The sequence below is a fragment of the Odocoileus virginianus genome, chromosome 24 (genome assembly GCF_023699985.2).
Source record: "Odocoileus virginianus isolate 20LAN1187 ecotype Illinois chromosome 24, Ovbor_1.2, whole genome shotgun sequence".
Classification (NCBI taxonomy): Eukaryota; Metazoa; Chordata; class Mammalia; order Artiodactyla; family Cervidae; genus Odocoileus; species Odocoileus virginianus.
Window position 1 is genome coordinate 21324954 of NC_069697.1, and position 18673 is coordinate 21343626.

The following is an 18673-nucleotide window of genomic DNA, read 5'->3' on the forward strand; positions in this document are numbered from 1 at the left end:
TGTCAGACAAATTTGTCTATTTTGAGTATCGGCTTTAAAAAATCAGAGAAGAAAAGGGAAGTTGCAATAAAAATCTCCTTTGAGCATGCATTGGAAAAACCAAAGGGAAAAGTGGCAGGACTTACCAGCATAATGTTCACAGAATTATTTCTTAAAAAAATTGTTTTTGTTATTTTTTAAGAAATAAGACCTTACTGTTTATTTTGGAGCTGTTGGCACATATAATAATTTCTTGATTGGGAATATTTTAAAACAAAACAGAAAGAACCCAACTTTCCCCCTCAATTTTTTATCCCTAGCCTATGTTTAAATATTGTAAATAACCTTTGAAAATGTAATAGCCACATTTGTTGGAATAGCACTTTCAGTGATTTGAATGACCTATTTTTTAAAAAGCAACTTACCCTACAAGTTACTTTTCCACTGAAGATGTTTTGTTTGTTCATGCTAAACCCTATACTGTTTTCCTAAGGACAAGGTTATTACAAGTACAGAATAACCTACTTAATCTACTTTGATTTAATTTACTTACAGGCAAAGTAGATATTTATTTTCCTACCACCATCAATGGATTATTATAAGTCAGGCATATGTTATAATATATGCTGAAGAGAGATTAAAGTCATCACATAAAGCCAAATGGATGATATTTTATTGCTTTCTTTTATTGCTGGACATGATCATTATAATTTAATGAACTAGGGAACAGAAAAGTCCTGCTATGTGATTAGCCAGCCTTTTCACATGGCTTGCGTATGGAGGTTGTCCCTGTGGCTTGAGGAGGTGGGTGGTTACTGTTTGCACAGTTCAGAGCTTGCTTTTTGTAGCTCTGCCACATGCCTTTGGTCAAAGTTAGTCTCACCCATGATTGCCAATCTCCAGGTTGGTTCACTGGGTACTGCTACTTCTCAGAATTCTATGACTAAGCCAGGAGTGGTGTTTGTTATTTACCAATAGGTATTTCTTCTGCCTGTTCTGCTTACCACATCATCATACCAGGCCTTGACCTTTGGGAACTCCTCTGGAAAATCAAACATACCTAGAAACTGCCTAGGCTTAGATCTAATAACACCATCAGTTACTCTTTGGAAGGTCTTGGAGCAGAGCTTGGAAGGTGATTTGAATGAGAAGGAAACATAACAGCTCATCAAGTGGCTGAGTCTCTTACATGCTAGCTACTTGGTACGACAGATGTCAAGCTCATGGAAATCAAGGAGAAAATCCAGGACAGCCCAAGCTCTTCTTGGGAGTGGATTTGAGTCTGCAGGCTAAGTCAAAGACTAAGCTGAGAAGCACATGTATGCAAGAGAATATGCAAAAGCTAAAAAGGGATTCAAGCCAGAAAGAAAGTAGTGAAAGTGCTTCAATTTCCCTACTTGGGATGTGTGTTTGATTGATTCATTCAGTAACTTTATACAGGGCATCTACTATGGTTTGTTGTTGCTTAGTCTCTCAGTTGTGTCCGACTCTTTGCGACCCCATGGACTGTAGGCCACTGGGCTCCTCTATCCATGGGATTTCCCAGGCAAGAATACTGGAGTGAGTTGCCATTTCCTTCTCCAGGGGATCTTCCTGACCCAGGGATGGAACCCAGGTCTCCTAAGCATCTCCTGCATTGCAGGCAGATTCTTTTATCACTGAGTCGCTGGGGAAGCCTTTCTACTATGGACTAGGAGCTATTTAAGGCATTGAAGATACAGTAGTGAATAAAACAAAGTCCCTTTTACATTTCTAGTGGGAGAGAGACATTAAACAAAGGTCAAATGAAGAACACTGATAACATCAGGTAGTGGTAGATGCTGGGATGAAAAATAAAGCAGGGGAAAGAAATGATCACTGATAAGAAAAGGAAGGTCTTGGTGAGCAAAGACCTGGAGAAAGTGAGGGAATGATGCACTGAGAATATTAGGCTTAGAGCATTTCAGGGAGAATAAGTACAAAGATCCTGAGGCAGGTTTGGTGAGTTTGGGAAACAAGATGGCCAGAAAGAGCAATGTGAGGAAGGAGAAAGGATATAAAGAAAATTATTCCACACTAGCGAAGCCAACGATTTCATGATTGAATACCCTCTGCCTGTATAGACCACTTTCAATAAGGAGCACCCTGAACCATGCTGAAAGCAGACTTTTATTCTCAGAAGTGCTTTAATGGAGACCATCCACATTCTAGGATAAGGGGTCTCACCTGAGCTCATTTCGCCCCTGGGGATTCACAGTCAGGTTTTAGGTTGTCAATAACCACTCCCATCCGCCAATCTGTGTCTCCCTCCAGAACTTTTTTTTTTTCTTTTCAGCTGTTCTGGGTCTTCATTGCTTTGTGTGGGCTTCCTCTAGCTGTGGTGCACAGGCTTCTCATTGCAGTGGTTTCTCTGGTTGCGGAGCAGAGGCTCGAGGTGAGCGGGCTTTGGTAGTTGCAGCAGGCAGCTCAGTGGTTGCAGCTCGTGAGCTTAGTTGCCAATGGAATCTTCCCAGACCAGGGATCGAATCCATGTCCCCTGCATTGGCAGGCAGATCCTTATCCCCCACACCACCAGGGAAGTCCCAGAACATTTTTCTGCAGAGAAAAATGGAGCCTGTATGCAAATGCCTGCAGGGCCAGGTAGGAATGTAGCAGAATGAAACAGGTCAGTGTGAGAACTCGGCCACATTTTGCCTACTATGCAGAGGAACAGGCTCCAGCCCCACAGAGAAATAAGCTCTCTTCTATTTGTCTTGAAATATTCAGTCTTTGGGTTGTATTTTTTTATTTCTCCATTTAGGTCCAAAAAAAATACTTCTCCACCATAAGAAAACCAACAATGCAAGAGTGATGACAGATAGCAAGTTCTGTTCAGTGTTGGGGATCCACAGAGGAAGTGAGGATCGTGGAGAATGGGGGGACACATGCCCTCCAAAGGCAGCAACCCCTTCTCTGCTTCAGCCCATCACTGCCTTGAGGGGATGGGACTCAGTGTGGACAAATCTTAGAGAATGCAAACCTCTGGATATCTCTGGGGATGAAATCTCCAAATTTTTAATTTGGTTCACATTTTTCTTTTCTTTCTTTTTTTTTAGAACCCTGGTAGACCAACAATAACACTCAGGGTATGTGTTTGTGCTAAGTCACCTCCGTCGTGTCTGACTCTTTGCAAGCCCATGGACTGTAGCCCACCAGGCTCCTCTGTCCACAGGATTCTCTAGGACAGAATACTAGAGTGGGTAGTCGTGCCCCCACTCCAGGGGATCTTCCCGACCCAGGGATTGAACTTGCATCTCTTATGTCTCCTGCAGGTGGGTTCTTTCCCACTGGCACCACCTGGGAAGCCCATAACCCTCAGGGTGGGGGAGATCAAATATGGCCCATAGGCAGGTGGTTTGTTGCACTCTGATCAGGATTTCTGACAGATCTGAGACTTAACATTGATAACTACGCTCCTGGAACATGATTCCCTTCCACTTCTGTGGACAGAAGGACTGAGGTCACAGCCATGCACCATGTCCCTGGGTCCAGAAGTCTAGGGGAGGGCCATCTGCCTGGCTTTTCCCCAGCTACACCCCTGACCCAGAGCACAGAAGCCAGTAGGATCTCCCCCTCTTCCTCTGTTCCCCAGGTAGTGTCTTCCACTATAGGGATGGAGCGAGCAGGACACTGTCAAAGGGAATGGGTACTAAGAAGCACCAGACGAACAGTAATAGATGCTCATTACCATGAAAGGTAGCTTTCTTCTTCATCTTCTCAATTCTCCACTCTACTCCCTCCGACACACTCCTCCACATTTGACCCGTTATGCCCCATGAGAGTTTCTTTGATTACAAGCTACAGAAACCCACATCAAACCCTGCAGGGATAAATAAACCTGTTCAGCCCTGTATCTGAGGAGCCCAAGGGCACTGCGGCTTCAGGCTTGTTGGATTCAAGGGCTCAGGAGTCTCTCCTCCTCACTCAGAACTGAGCTCAGCTTCCTTCTCTGTTGTTTTTGTTCTTTGACAAGCTCTCCAAGTGGTGGGAAAGTTGACTTACATGGTCCTTACTGCCCATCATCTCAGAAGGGGAGGCACTTACATCAAATCCTAAAAATTAATCTGCTGTGATAGTGGACAAACCCCTGTGTCCAAGGGCATGGGGCACTCCTGTTGGCTAGCCGGGGTCACATGCTTTCCAAAAGGGTGGGTTCCAGAATCACAAGGAGTGTTGAGGGTGGGGTGTGTGTGTGTGTGTGTGTGGTGGTGGTGGTGAGATGGCAAGCTCTAAAAGGAAGGAATGGTGGCCACTTAAAAGGGTACCTTCTACCCACAGGCACTCCAGACACAACATCCAACAGCCATTCCCTCAGTCCCCAAACAAAACCCCAAAAGCTCTCTCTGCAACTCAGCAAGCTCAGTGCTGATTGCTCGAGTCAGTTCTAGTATCAGAACATCTGCATTAAAAAACCAAGAAGACCCAGTTTGAGTTTGGTTCATGGAGGGGATTTTCAAGCTTTGGCAATTCCTCCATGCAAGCAACAGAAGACACTCCTCAGCTTTGTGAAAATCACTCTTCCTTCCCTTCCTAGTAGAATGACAGTTCACAACTGTCATGCACCTGCCCCCTAAACAGAGCATGTACTCCTGAAAACCTGGGGACAAACTGAATCACTATTTTACCTTGTAAATTTAAAGCTAAAGGTGAACTCCAGGGAATCAACTCACAGGAAGTTCTCAGGCAATAACCAGGGAGTGACTGTTGGGTTTCATACACACAAAATAAGATAACCTTACCTGTAGGGAAAAAAATTCAAACTCATTGAGAGTAAAAGGATGAGAGTTAAAATAATAGCTGATGTTTATTATTTGCTAAATGTCAAAGCACTTTTCATAGATTATATCATTTAATTTTCACAATAGCCCTATACGTTTCATTATTACCTCCATAAAAGGCTAAATCATTTGCCAAAATAACATAGGTAGTCAGCAGTGGTAGAGCAAGGATTCAAACCTGGGCAGTTTAAAGTCACTTTGCTGGAGCTTCATTCATTCTACTATTTTGTGGAATGCCTGCTATGTGCTGGAAACTATTCAAGGAGATGAGATAAAAAGCTGAAAACAGTGCAAAACAAATACATGTCCTCAGGAAGCTTACATTCTTGTGGGTGAGAAAGACAGGAAATCAGGTCAATGAATAAGACATAATCTAGGTTAGATAGTGATCAATGCAAGGGACAAAACTAGAGCACAGAGGAAAGAGAGGAGGGAAGAGGGGTGGATTCTGAATAGGGTGATCAGTCAAGTCTCACTAAGAAGGTGGCACTTAATAAAGATCTGAGGTAGTGAGGGAGCAAACCATGCAGATTATCTGATTATCTGGAGGAAGAGAGTGGTGGGTGCAGGAAATAGCAAAGACAAAGAGCCTGAGGAAGGAACACAGGTAGCATGTTCTACCACTAGCAAGGAGTTCACCGTGACTTGAGCATTGTGATCAAGGAACAGAGCAGGAGGGGATATCAGAGAGGTACCAGATCCTCCAGAGTCTTGTGAATAGCTATTAGGGTTTTGCCTTTTACTCTGGTGCAATGCAGTCACTTGGGGGTAAAGCAGAGGTGGGGAGTGAGATTACTTAGTTTAAAGAGGGTCTCTCTCACTGATTGGAGAGCCTTTTGTGGCTCAAGGAGTTCAAGAGGGAGGTTGCAGCAGTAAGTCAGGTAGAAACGAAGGTGCTAGTGCTAAGCCGCTTTCAGTCGTGTCCGACTCTTTGTGACCCCGTGGACTGTAGCCCCCCAGGCTCCTCTGTCCATGGGATTCTCCAGGCAAGAATACTGGAGTGGGTTGCCATTTCTTCCTCCAGGGAATCATCCCCACCCAGGGGTGGAACCCACGTCTCTTTTGTCTCCTGCATTGGCAAGTGAGTTCTTTACCACTAGCGCCACCTGGGAAGCCCAGAAATGAAGGTGGCCTAGACTAATGAGTTGACTCAGAAAAAACCCTGATGCTGGAAAAGATTGAAGGCAGGAGAAGGAGAAACCAGAGGATGGTCACTGACTCAAAGGACGTGAGTTTGAGCAAACTCCAGGAAATGGTGAAGGACAGGGAAGCCTGGCCTGCTGCAGTCCACGGGGTGGCAAAGAATTGGACATGACTGAGCGACTGAACAACCACGGACTAATGGCATGGGGGAGATGTGGCCAGTGCTTCCCTTCTGGGTTTATTGTGAAATCAAAGGACTAGTTGACACAGGAGATGAGGGGTGTGTGAGGAGGATGGCTCCGGGGCTGCTGGCCTGAGCAGCTGAAGACTGGTCTTCAGAGATGGGGAAGATGCAGGAGCGATGGCTTTATTTTTGTGAAGGGGGGAGGAGGGAAAGGGTTATCCAGGCTGCAGTTTGGGACCTATTAAACCAGAGATTCTGCTTAGACGTCTAAAGGGTAGTGATGGGTGGCAGACCTGGGGTTCAGGAGGGCAGTCGCTCAGCTCTGCAAGCTATACTCTACCCCTTGAGAGTAAGCAATGACACCCTCATGCAGTTTTGGAAAAATGATGGCTGTATCAGAAACACTGGAACAGTATTAAGAAAAGTCAAATTTAAAGATTCACCCACATCCTGTTACCCTCCAAACAGCTGCTTTTATTTGGTCAAATTCTGTTTTTGCCCACAGGCACACTTAACTTTATAACGTCAAAAGCATAGCATGGATACAATTACACATTCTAGTTTTTTTTTTTCACTTAACACAATCTCATAAATATTTTCCTAATGTGTGCTTCCCGGGGCCAACAAAATGCTTGGCATTGCTGAGACCTTTCAGAGACAAAAGTTAAAAATCCTCCTTTAGTGCAAAGCTTGGTGCTGCTAGAGTTGGCATCGTGTTTGCTGTAATCTTGGTGGACAGTGACCGTAGAAGTGATTCCTGAGCCGGGCCCTGAATAATTACAGTCTGCCATGCACCCGGTCTGGGGAAGGGCATTTCAGGAAGCGGGGAGGGCATGTGCAAAGATCCTTAGGAGGCAACAGGAAAACACAATTAAGAAGAGCTGTTGGCAGATTCACTTCACCAGACAATTAAATGGAAATTATTTTATCTTTGCAAAATTAAAAAAATATGTTTACACTACAGAAAAGTGGGTACACTTTTCCTCTGTGATTCTGAAATTATTTTATCTTTGCAAGATTAAAAAAATATGTTTACACTACAGAAAAGTGGGTGCACTTTCCCTCTGTGATTCTCTACCAGGGAAGGAGAAGTTAAATGGAATAATTTAGAGCCCAATGAACCCTAGTAGATGCAGTGGTTCTTAAGAGTTTCTGGGCTTCAGACCAGAGACAAACTCCATCTTGGAATCGTATTTGTTCATTCATCCCAATCCCTCGCCCAGAACTGGAATCCAGTCCCTTAATTTTATAGAAAAGGTCTAGGGTCCAAAGAGGGTAAGAGACTTACACAAATTTATCCATCTCTATTATAGAGGGTTCTAATCAGGGCTGTGAGCTCAGTCCTCCACATCAGACTCTAAGAAAACATGATTCGTCCACGCGACTCCATCGTTGACAAAACCCTTTGTTAGCTGGGAACTGCACTCCTCCCCTTCCTCAATTTATCAATCATCTGCGTAACTATTTACTCAAAAGCAGGAAAATTATTGAGAAAACCCTTTTGTCCACGACTCCTGAAGGCAGGGACTGGTTTCTGCTTCCTCGCAGAGCCAGCAGGGGGGGGCACCAGGCCAGGTTTGTGAGTCGAGCCTTTCCCCGCCCCCCCACCCGCCCCGCCGCTCCCTCGCCCAACTTCCCCATAGCCGGTGCTTCAACTATAAGTGGCCATTGACCTTTCAAGCTTTTGAATAGTGATGCAATAGAAGAGTATTTCAAAGAAAAATGGTTATCGAAATTTTGGATCCGGTTTTCCCATGAGTGTTGATGGGTTTTTAAAAAGTAGGTCACATTTAAAGTAGGTCACATCTCGGGAGGAGACGTGCTGGGAGGGAGATGAGTTTTCACTGAGGCCAGGTGGCCTCCAACCAGGTGGGAGGAGGTGAGGGTCCCTGGGCAGGGAAGAAGAGCTGGGGATCTTTCCGCATTCCGGGTCCCCCAGGCTCCAGTTCTGCGGGAAATCCCAGTGTTGAGCTCTCTCAGGCTGCGGACACGGAGGCGGGCGGGCCACGCGGATCACAGAGCGCGCGGGTCTCAGCGTCCCCTTCGCGATCGGCGCTGGTGAGCCGGGAGGGCTGCCGGGTGGCCGGAAGGAGACGGCAGAGCGGAGGGAAAGAGGGAGGAGCAGGGCCGGGCCGGGGCGGGAGACCGCGAGCAAGCCCGCCAGGGGGAGGGAACTGAGAGCGACCAGCGCAGCTTATCCAGGCGCCGCTCTCCGCCCGCTGGCAACCTTCTAGGACCCAGGCCCAGAGGACCGCCATCGGCCCACTCCCTTCGGCTCCTGGGCGTGGACCTGGAAGAGGGGGTGGTTGAAGAGGGGGCTCCCTCACTCCACGAATGTGTCTTAGAGCGGGAGGGGGCCATTTCCGAGGACCTCTAGTCTCTCCAACACCCCGTCTTCCAGATGTGGGGCCTGGAAGGTGGCCTAGAGAAGGCACGGAGGGGGTGGGCAAGACACCCCCGGCGGCGGGCCTAGGGGCGAGCATGTCTGTTAATTGCTCGACCCCGGCGCACTGCCTGCATGGCTTGGAGACAGGCTCCGGCCGCGGGAACCGGCTTGGTGGTGGCCCGGGGCTTCTCCTGCGCGTCTCCGAGCACTCCCAGGCGTTGGGGGGTCAGAGGAGGGCGAATTCCCAAGCATCCACCCCGACCGGGTCGGAACCCGAGCGCTCGGAGCCCGTCTCCCCCAGAAGCCTGAGCAACAGCGCCGGAGTCTCTTTAAAGCAGTAGCGGGGGCCGCGGTCACGTGGGGGTGGATTCCTGGAAAGTTCCTGGAAAGCGGCCTCCGCAGCCTCTGGGCGGGGCTCGCGGGGAGCGCGGATGGGGAGAGAGGCGGGGAGCGAGGGAGGCGCGTACGTCTGGGAAGTCGCGCGCACACACCGCTCCCGGGACAGACGTTTAACTCCAGTCTCGCCGCCGCCGCCGCGGCTCGCGGGCCCTGGGCTTCCTCTGAAGCATGAGCCTCCTCGCCCGCCGCCACTGGCGCTGCGCGGGCCACGGACGGCGCGCGCCGGGGCCCCGGGTGCAGGGCCTCAGGGTCGCCTTCGCCTGCAGCTGGGGCGCCGAAGGAGCTCGGGCCGGCGGCAGGTATCGGTCCGGGGAGTCCGAAGGCTCCGCCCCCACGAGGGCTGGGGAGGGCACTGGGGCGCGGCCGCGAGCACTGGCGGCTGCGGAGCTTGGGCTTCCGCAGTTTGGAGCCGCCGGGCTTGAGAGTCGGAACTGCGGCTCTGCTCGGGGGCTGGGAGCTACTGCCTGCTTTCTCCGGTTCTTTCCCGGCGTCTGGAAGTCTCCAGAGTTTTTTGTTTTTTGTTTTTTTTTTCCCCTGTAAACTGCCGTCCAGATTAATAATCCTTCTAATAACCTGATCTCCCGCTCCTCCCCACCCGCCTGCCTCCCGCCCTGACTCTTTTCCTCCCTCCCTCTCCCCTTCTCATCTCCTCGGCTGCAGCTGGAGGGAACCCAGCAGCTGCCCCCGGTCGGGGGGCGGGGGCTGTCGGAGCCCGGAGGAGGTGTCTGAGCCCAGAGAGTCGAGGCAGTGGTCCCCGGGACTCACGTTTGCTCTCTGCTTAGAGAACTCCGGACGCCTCCGCCGCTGAGCGCAGGGCTAGTCACCGCCTTGGGCATCTCGTTCCCAAATTAAAAAGTCAACCGGGGAAACTCGGGCAGACACTCCTCCTCCCGGGCCCCTCCCGGTTCCCCCGCCCCGTGCGGGCCGGAGGCTGCCTGGTGTGGAGGCGGCCACGGCGATCGAGGCCGAGGTAAGGGCTCGGCGTTGGTTGTCTAGTATGTCCCACAGAGCTCTCAGCCGCGTGCTCGGCCTGGGCTCGGGTCACGGGTCGGAGCCCCCGCGAGGTCTGCGCGCTCGGGCAGATTCCTCGACAGCGCCCGCGGCGGCGGCAACAGCAGCAGCAGGAGCCGCCCGACCTCGGGAGCGGCAGCCTCGGCGGCACCCCCCACCCCCGTCCGTGCCCCCAGCGCGGTAGGGGAGCGAGGCAGCCTCTTCTGCGGGGTGGCCGCAGCTCCCGCACCTCCGAGTCCCGGACTGCCGGCTCTGCCCGGGGAATCCCGCGGCGCTCTGGGGCCGGTAACTAGGTTTGTGCCGGGGGCTTCCTCCGGGGCTCCCCGGGCTGTGCAGAGTGTGAGATAGGAGTGCCAATTTGGGGACCTCGTCTGTTCCCTTTATAAATTTCTGCTCGTCCTTGACACTAGGGCCCATTTACCACCGTACCCGCAGGTGACTTCGCTCTTCTCGTCTCCTAGTCTGCGATTTCAGACGGCAGCCCTCGGCGGGAAATTGCCCGGTTCCCCACCCTCATCCTGTCCGCTCCCCCCCCCCCCCCCCCCCCACGCCCCTTGTGTCTTGGATCCTTGCGGTCTGTCTCTCTCCTTTCTCTGGAACGGGCCAGGGCAGTAACTGGATGCCCGGGGTTAAATGGTGCAGGAGCACAGACGCGGAGGAGTCCCCGGGATTTTCCACATCCCTGCCTCTCCACCCACACCCCGGCCGCAGGGGTCCAGTTCCGACTGACCCAACCCTCCACTTTCTCTTTGCAGGCGAACTGTGCGTGAACGCGCCTGCGGGGGACTTGGCCATCGGTGCACCGGAACCCGGGGAGGAAGAGCCTGCTGCGCCCCATCCCCACCCCCTCCACCACCATTTCGGGGACCCCTCAGGGAGTGGTTTTGGGGTTCCCACTGACTTCTAAGAAGGACGCGTGCCCTTCTCCGACCCCAGCTCAGGCGGCCACCTGTCTTTGCCGCGGTGACCTTTCTCCCATGACCCTGCGGTGCCTCGAGCCCTCCGGGAATGGCGCGGAAGGGGCGCAGAGCCAGTGGGGGACCGCGGGGTCGGCGGAGGAGCCGTCCCCAGAGGCGGCGCGTCTGGCGAAGGCCCTGCGGGAGCTCAGTCACACAGGTAGGGAGCGGACCCGTCGCGATGCGTGCGAGAAGGGGGCGCCTCCCAGGAGACGCGGATGGGGCTGTGCTGGCGAGGCTGGGGAGCAACCGCTTCCCGTCCCCGCCGCGGAGCAGGCGGCTCGCGGGGAGGATGCCGCCCGGCTCTGGATCCTTGGGAATGCGAAAGGAAAGTGGTTTGTGAGGGACTCCAAGGCCCAGAGGAGGGCAGAGCTCAAGGAGGGCTCCTTGGAAATCGACTCTTAGGGCGCTGGCACTTTAGCTATTTTCCGCGGCTGCTTGAGGGTCGGCACTCGGGCTCGGACCCTCTGGAGATAGTGCCCGGCGCCTTTCCTGTCCGCGGGGTGCGAGGGCAGTGAGTGGGCGCTGCGCTGCCCGCAGCTTCAGCTGCATCCGGCTCCCGGGCCCGGCAGCCGCTACAGCCTGGAATCTTGGCAGCCAAGTTCAGGCACCGACAGATTGCCGCGCAGGCGACTGCCGCAGAGCCAGGACAGCGGACTGCGGGGCCCCAGCCGAGCCTGGCCTCGCTGGTGTCTAGGGGCAGCCTTGCGCTTTGCGCGGCTCTCTATCGTCTCTCGGCATCTGAAAGAAAACAAGATGGGGGCGGTGAGGAGGGGGGGCGGGTTCTGGCAAACCTTGTGCAAGCTTTCAAAATCGGGACTCTCAAAGCTTACGTTTGGGGCAGAGGTGAAGTTTTGGTAGAGGTAGGGGAGAGGGAATAGTTCTTCACTTGTGTTTCCGGTCTTTCCTTGCGGGCCAAGGGCTTTCCCTGCACGCGAGGAGCCGGCAGATTGCAGGTCCCCGAACAGTTTTTTTTGAGGTAGGGGGTGGGGAGCATTGTTCAAACGTTTAATATGCAAGATGTCGCTAAACCGCTTTTGAAAACAGGATGGGAGATGGAACTGGCAGGTCGAATGGAGAATGCCAGGGAAACCGACGGTTGTGATTGGATTTGAATTAGGGCGAAGTCCAAGAGAGTTTATAGTAGATTGTAAACTTGAAGTACTAATTATCCATTGGGCTTTCTCTCATTTCTCAATGGCTGATAAGGTAGTTGCAATCAAAACAGCAGACAGAAGCTACGGTACTAGAACTGTTCTTTTAAAATAGCGGTGCTTTCCAGGGCTTTGAAAAGAGATATAGATTTGGGAAGGGTGGAGGTGGACACCAACCAGCCAAAAAGTTGTTGCTTTTAATTTTGTTGGTATTAACTGAAGTTGGGTTTTCCATTTTTTCTGGGGCATGGATTTTCTAATTTCTGACTTATTTAATGTACATTCAATCTTTGATTTCACTTGAAAAATATCATGCCTGCTCAGCCAGCGTGTCATATTACAACCATTCTTTTGTGTTAGAAAATCTTAAGAGTTCAAAGAACAGTTACAGAAAGTTACTTTTTAAAAAAGAAAGCTGGCTTGCAGTTTGTTCAGAAAATTAAATGGACCCATGTTTTCAGTAAATTTCTACAGAATGTATTTATGGTAGCCTATGGTAAACTTTCACACACTTCTATTTAAAAAATTCTGTCTAATAACTATTTAACCCTCTTTTCTTTTTCTTTTTGAACAAAAACCCCAGGTTGGTACTGGGGAAGTATGACTGTTAATGAAGCCAAAGAGAAATTAAAAGAGGCACCAGAAGGAACTTTCTTGATTAGAGATAGTTCGCATTCAGACTACCTATTAACAATATCTGTTAAGACATCAGCTGGACCAACTAATCTTCGCATCGAATACCAAGATGGGAAATTTAGATTGGACTCTATCATATGTGTCAAGTCCAAGCTTAAACAATTTGACAGTGTGGTTCATCTGATCGACTACTATGTTCAGATGTGCAAGGATAAGCGGACAGGCCCAGAAGCCCCCCGGAATGGCACTGTTCACCTTTATCTGACCAAGCCACTCTACACGTCAGCACCACCTCTGCAGCATCTCTGTAGACTCACCATTAACAAGTGTACCAGCACCATCTGGGGACTGCCTTTACCAACAAGACTAAAAGATTATTTGGAAGAATATAAATTCCAGGTATAAGTGTTTCTTTGTTTTCTAAACATGCCTCCTATAGAATATCTCCGAATGCAGCTATATAAAAGAGAACCAAATCTTGAGTGACGGCTCTGGATAACTACGCGGAATTCTAAGACCAGCTGAAGTCAATCTGATTTAATTGTATGACAAGGTAGCTAGGTATTTAAAGTTTTCCCCACATGTTTTCAACTTGAGGGATGCCTCCCTTCCTAAGGCTGACCAAGACCAGTTGATCCTTTTAAGAATAAAACGGCCCAAGTAAAGGCTGAAGGAACACTTTCTCAGAACTCTCACTTTCTGAGGTTCGTTTGTGTTAGGTGAAAGGTCCCCGCACTGGTAGGAAAGAACTCCACTTAGGAGTGCCGAAGAAGTGGAAGGAACGAAACTGACACAGGCTGAACTTCAGTTCTGTGTGCCTGGTGATCAGAGTCTATTTTAGGACATTTGATATTTTGCATTCTGATGTAGTTAGGAGATTTGTTAAACAGATATGCTTGTGAGTATTTATCCTTCATTTTATGCAATTAACCAAATCAGCCAAAAAAAGTGACCATGAAATCCTGTATTTGTCTTTTTACTACATGTATGAACTCTCTCATGAATGAGTACTGTAGTAATCCTCTTCAAGGGAGCCTTATTTCAGAAATATTTCAAACTGGTGCAAATGGAAAAGATTTCTTTTCCTTTAAGGCTAAAGACAAGAATGTCATGCTATACAGGTGCAACTCAATCCCTGTTAATAAAACCATGTAGATAGAGACATTTTACCCTTTGAAACAGCTGCGTCCCACAACCTGTTGCCATTGATTTTTTGGAAATGGCTTTAGGAATTTCCAAGTGGTCTAACCATAGACATTAGCAGTTGTCTCCCTTCTACCATGTAGAATACTTTGACTTAATTTTCTTCCAGATATAGGGGGATACATGCCTGCTTTTCAAAGTGTTTATTTACTGCTGTTACTATTTGATTAGAATGTATTAAATAAAAAAAAATGGACTTTCACAAGTTTCACTTATTACTTTGAATACGCTTTCATGGTATTAGAGGGTTGCCATAAAAACTTACATCAAGTGAAATAAACCAAATATTGAGCCAGAGGTAGAACGTTACTTGCCCTTCTCTAAAGTTATGGGTCACACTTGCCCTTTGTGTTTTGGAAAGCATGGTTTAGAAATTCCCAAGAGTTGCCAAGTGGCCTTGTCTTTACAAGTTGAAAAGGCATAACACTAATATCCTTTGTGTGTCCAAAATACCTGGTTTAGAGACCAGGAAATTGTGACACAGACTCTTATAGGTTGAACAGGTACAATACAAAATAAAAGTTTTACGGACATTTTTTGGTCACCCAGTCTCATGACTGTTGCAAATGCATTTTTCTGGACTCCAGACATGATTCATTTTGACACCTTTGAAAAAAAAAATGCCCTGCTTAATTGCATACTATAGCGTGTCACTGGGAAGGTGAGCCTAGTAAGTTGTGTATGTGCCCCAAGCAAATTAGCACATGAGATATAGAGTAAAACCTGCTTATCGCATATCACAAAAATATGAATATTTTCATAAGCTCTTAAAAACCGGTTTTGTGACTGGAAGGAAAACAACTATGCATGTCCAAACAGCAGAGCCAAGCACAAAAGATTGCTAGGTGTGCCTTAGGAAGGATTTATTTGTGGTCTAAATTTTACAGAAGAGCTAGAATTTGAGTATCTGGTCTCTGATGGGAAGATCACCTTCTCATTAGGATGTTCAGCATCTCTGCTTTCTGTATCCTCTTTTTCCACTGACAATTGTGTAGTGTGGGATGTTTGACTTTGCTGGCAAACCTTTTACGTGATCGGTGCCAAGGGGCTTTGTGAAATTTCCTTAAGGTCTTTTTCATTTCTGTTCTTATTGTTTCAAGCACTCTGCTACTTCTCAGTTCCTGAGAGTTGGATACATAGTGGGGTGTGAGTACCTGGGGCATTGTGGCAAGTTCTTGATGGCTAGCAAGTGACTGATTATGAGAAAACCAGAGGACAGCAAAGACATCTCTGGGTTGGGCTGTGGCACTATTATTACATTATGTTTCAATTTTCCCTATTCCAAGTAAGTTGATGAGCATCAGGAAACAGCCCTCCCCCCTTTTTTGTTTGTTTTGTTTTGCTGTGTGTTGTTTTTACAACTACTAGCGCCATGGATGTACTGAGGTTATTATTGTGTGCCAGATGCTTGCTCAGCACTTTCTGTGTATTATCTCATTTAATCTTTATACTGAGCAAAGTACAGTGATTATAGGAGGTATGTCTTCTAATTTGTGAGTGAGGAGGCTTTCCAGGAATATCCTAGTCATTTTTATTCCTGGAGAGGAATTATGAAGAGCAAATTGCCACTATTTCTACATTGATCCAGATGAACAAGTTAGAGCAGTCAATAAAAGAAACCCTCAGCCTTTTTACTGCTGCCTCAACTGGAAAAAGTATAGGTATCTTAATTAGCATTGTGCTCTGTGGGGTTCGAGTCAGCTTGACCTAGTGGTTTTTTTCCTAGTGTGGGGATGGGTCAGGAGGGGGTTAACTTTTTTTACTTGGTGACTGGTAAATGATGCCCATTACCAATTATTAGTCACCCCATTTTTACATACTGGCCAACAAGAAAGTTAAGGTTGTATGCTCTCCTCCACAGAATCAGAAAAAATATCCCATGTTTTCTTCCCATGAAGGGTGATTTGGGGCATCAGTAAGGGTTTGTATTATTGTCATTGTTGTTGTAGAAAACAGTATACAGGACTGATAGAATTCCATGGACTTAAAATATTTTAATGCGAGTTTCCATTCTGAGCAGAGTTGAGGTGGTGGAGCTTTTCCTTCCATGGGGACTGCTTTTTAGGGACTTGGAGCTTTTTTAAAGGGCTTTGGGCAGTGGAGAAAAGGCAGTTAGTTCAGCTTATGAGCTGAGAGGTCTTTTCTGGTGTGTCAGTAAGAAACTCTTGACTTCATAGCAATTATGTAATCCAAATAGGTAACAGAATGGGACAGTTGTTTGGGAGTGTTTATTTTCTTGGGAAGGATTTTCTCTGCTTTTAGAAAATTGTACCCTGGGAGGAGGGTAGGAGGCAGACACGTCATCAAATAATCCACGGGATGGAATGTCCTGGGACCAGGCCGTGCCCTTCTCCGCTGAGGGTTTAGGCCCAGGGGAGTGGGGGTTGAATGGCTGTGGTGACATCTAACAGCTGGGCTGAGGCTTCTCCTGCACCCGAGACGTTATTTCTCGCCTTTGGAGCAACAAAGTGTTGGCGTTCATTCTAGGCCTTTCATTGACTAAGTGGCCCTTTATTCTCCTCTCCCAGTGTTTCCACTTCCTAGAATAAAGCTTGAAACCACTTTTCAGATGCAATAATTTGGTTGTGTCATTTTGCTGAGGACACCCAGCCCCGGGGCCGCCAGGAGATTGGTGTGCCCACGTGCACCGTCCACCCAGCAAGTCAAGGGCGGAGTCCACCTTGGCACACAGATGTTTTCCTTTCAGGTTTGCTGTTTGTAAGAGCAGCACCCTGCTACCCTGGCTTTCAGTAGCCACTACTTTTCTTTGGTGACTGTCAGCCCTACAGTTCTTTAAACCTTGGGTTTTCCTTTGGGATTTAGACAGCCAGCCTTGGGAAGACTCTGGGGGGGTAATTTCCAGGTCTTGACTTCTTCCACCGGAAGAATGGGTTCCTGCTGATTTCTACGATGTCTTGATTCTCATCAGAGTTTTGCATTAATTTTTAACTCAGCGTTTCTAATCTACTTGCTGGTTTAAAGTCGAAACCCTGCCATCCATGCTGTTTTGTGATCTCATTTTTGCCTCTGCCAGAGGTGACTCATGCCCAGGAGCTGGCGATGCCCGGTGGCTGCCTACCCTCCCAGCCTCACCGGGGGAGCCATCCTTTCTTTTGTCTGCTCCTGGGCCTAATGGCTCAGTTCATTCTTGCCTCACTTTCCCTCTTTTGTATCGTGAAGTTGCCCTGTTTGCTGATCAGATCCAACCCTGCTGGCCAGATTATGTAAATTCCAATGAAAACAGCTAAATTAAGACTCCGCAAGCTTAAATCTGTCTCTTCATCTCATTCTTTGCTTCCTTCAGGTTTTGAAACAAGTAGCCAGCCCCAAATGCCACATTTTGTCATGTGCATGTTTCTTATCTTTTTATGTGAAGTATCAGGAGCTGTTTCTTCACTATGTACGTTGCCCTTCATTTGAATGGAAGGGCAACGCCTGCCGTTCCACGCCTTCTGGGTTTCTCTCCATAAAATGATTCTGTGATAATTTCATTTCACTCTCCTATGTAGGCAGGGTTTTCTTGTATTCTCATCTTCGCATATTTTTGATATTTCTAATTTTTTCCCCTATGTGGCTTGAGTTCAGGTTTCTTTAACTTTATTACTAAAGTAAAGTAACAGCTGTTGCCACAGTAGCTTCTTAAAAGCCCGAGAGTCCCAAACGGCTAGATAGTATTTCTGCTGAAACCATGGAGCAAAGCTATATAGTCTTTTTACCCCTTTGGGAACTTTGTCAATGAGAGAGGCTGGATCACACGAGTGTTGTCACAGAGAAGGGGTCACATCAATAAATATCTACAGCTCCATAAAGATAAAACTGCTTTCATAGGCAGCCCTCACTCAGAGTTGCATCCTTAACATAGGAACTCTGACATGCCCTAGAGATCAGGAGCATATTTTGTGGAGTGTTATTACACATGTGGTACTGCCTCTGCGAGAAACAGAGGGAGGGGGAAAGCCAGCCAGAATCCTAGTGAGAGGGAAGGAAATACTGCCAGCTGCCTTCCTCTTCTGTCTAACTATACATACCACCCAAGGAGCCCCTTTCCTATGGCAGAGAGAGTGAGGCTTCATCACACAATGCCATAACATTTATAGCTCCCCAGTTTCCAACCATGTTAAGATAAAAACTTATATTTTGCTAAATGGTTTTTCCTTCTGTTAGTTTGGTATGCTTTTTCCTGTTTAGGTTTTGGTCCAGAGAGCTGCTGTGATCTTAAACATACAGGAAAATATTTTCCATGTTTATTTCTACCCAGAGGAGTTGTCTGATTTCCCATTTTAACATGCCGTCTGCCATCTTTTTAAAAGTTGAAATATCGTTTATGTCCAATGTTACGTTAGTTTTAGGTGTACAGCATAGTAATTTGATGTTTGAATACATTTTGAAATAATCACCACAAGTCCAGTGAGCATGTCCCGATACAAAGTCGTTAGAGTGCTATTGACTGTATTCCTTATGCCCCATTTTACATCCCCATGCCTATTTTAAAACTTCAAGTTTGTACTGTTTAATTCCCTTCACCAGTCCTGCCCGTCTCCCTCCACCTGTTTGTTCTCTGTATCAATAAGTCCATTTTCATTTTTTGTCTTTTATTTTTAGATTCCAAATATAAGTGAGGTCATATGGTATTTTTCTCTGACTTATTTCACTTAGTATCATACCCTCAAGGTCTGTCCATGTCAAAAATGGTAGGATTTAATTCTTCTTTTTTTAATGGCTGAGGAGTATTCCCTTGTATGTTTATATACCATATCTTTACCCATTCATCTGTGGGGTGGACACTTAGGTTGCTTCCGTATCTTGGCTGTTGTAAATACACTGCA

The 18673-nt window shown here is 47.9% G+C and overlaps 1 protein-coding gene and 1 long non-coding RNA gene across 7 annotated transcripts in view; one reads left to right on the forward strand and one right to left on the reverse strand.

Moving 5' to 3' along the window:
• Nucleotides 1-6475: 6475 nt before the first annotated feature.
• LOC110129477 (uncharacterized) lies at nt 6476-9741 on the reverse strand. The gene is made up of 2 exons (XR_002311509.2): nt 9653-9741; nt 6476-6948 (listed from the first exon to the last, which is right to left on the reverse strand). It is a non-coding gene; the product is annotated as an uncharacterized lncRNA (long non-coding RNA).
• Nucleotides 7813-18673, forward strand: part of SOCS2 (suppressor of cytokine signaling 2) — a 65571-nt gene continuing 54710 nt past the window's right edge. The window contains exons 1-3 of one of the 6 annotated variants that reach the window (XM_070454323.1): nt 7813-8160; nt 10654-11014; nt 12592-13043. In XM_070454323.1, coding sequence (XP_070310424.1) covers nt 10876-11014; nt 12592-13043 — 591 coding nt within the window. In that variant the 5' untranslated portion in view covers nt 7813-8160; nt 10654-10875. Of the gene's footprint in view, nt 8161-8282; nt 9187-9768; nt 9858-10103; nt 10192-10653; nt 11015-11659; nt 14061-18673 lie in introns of those variants that run through there. The other 5 variants (XM_070454321.1, XM_070454326.1, XM_070454322.1 and 2 more) reach the window with 5 other exon arrangements.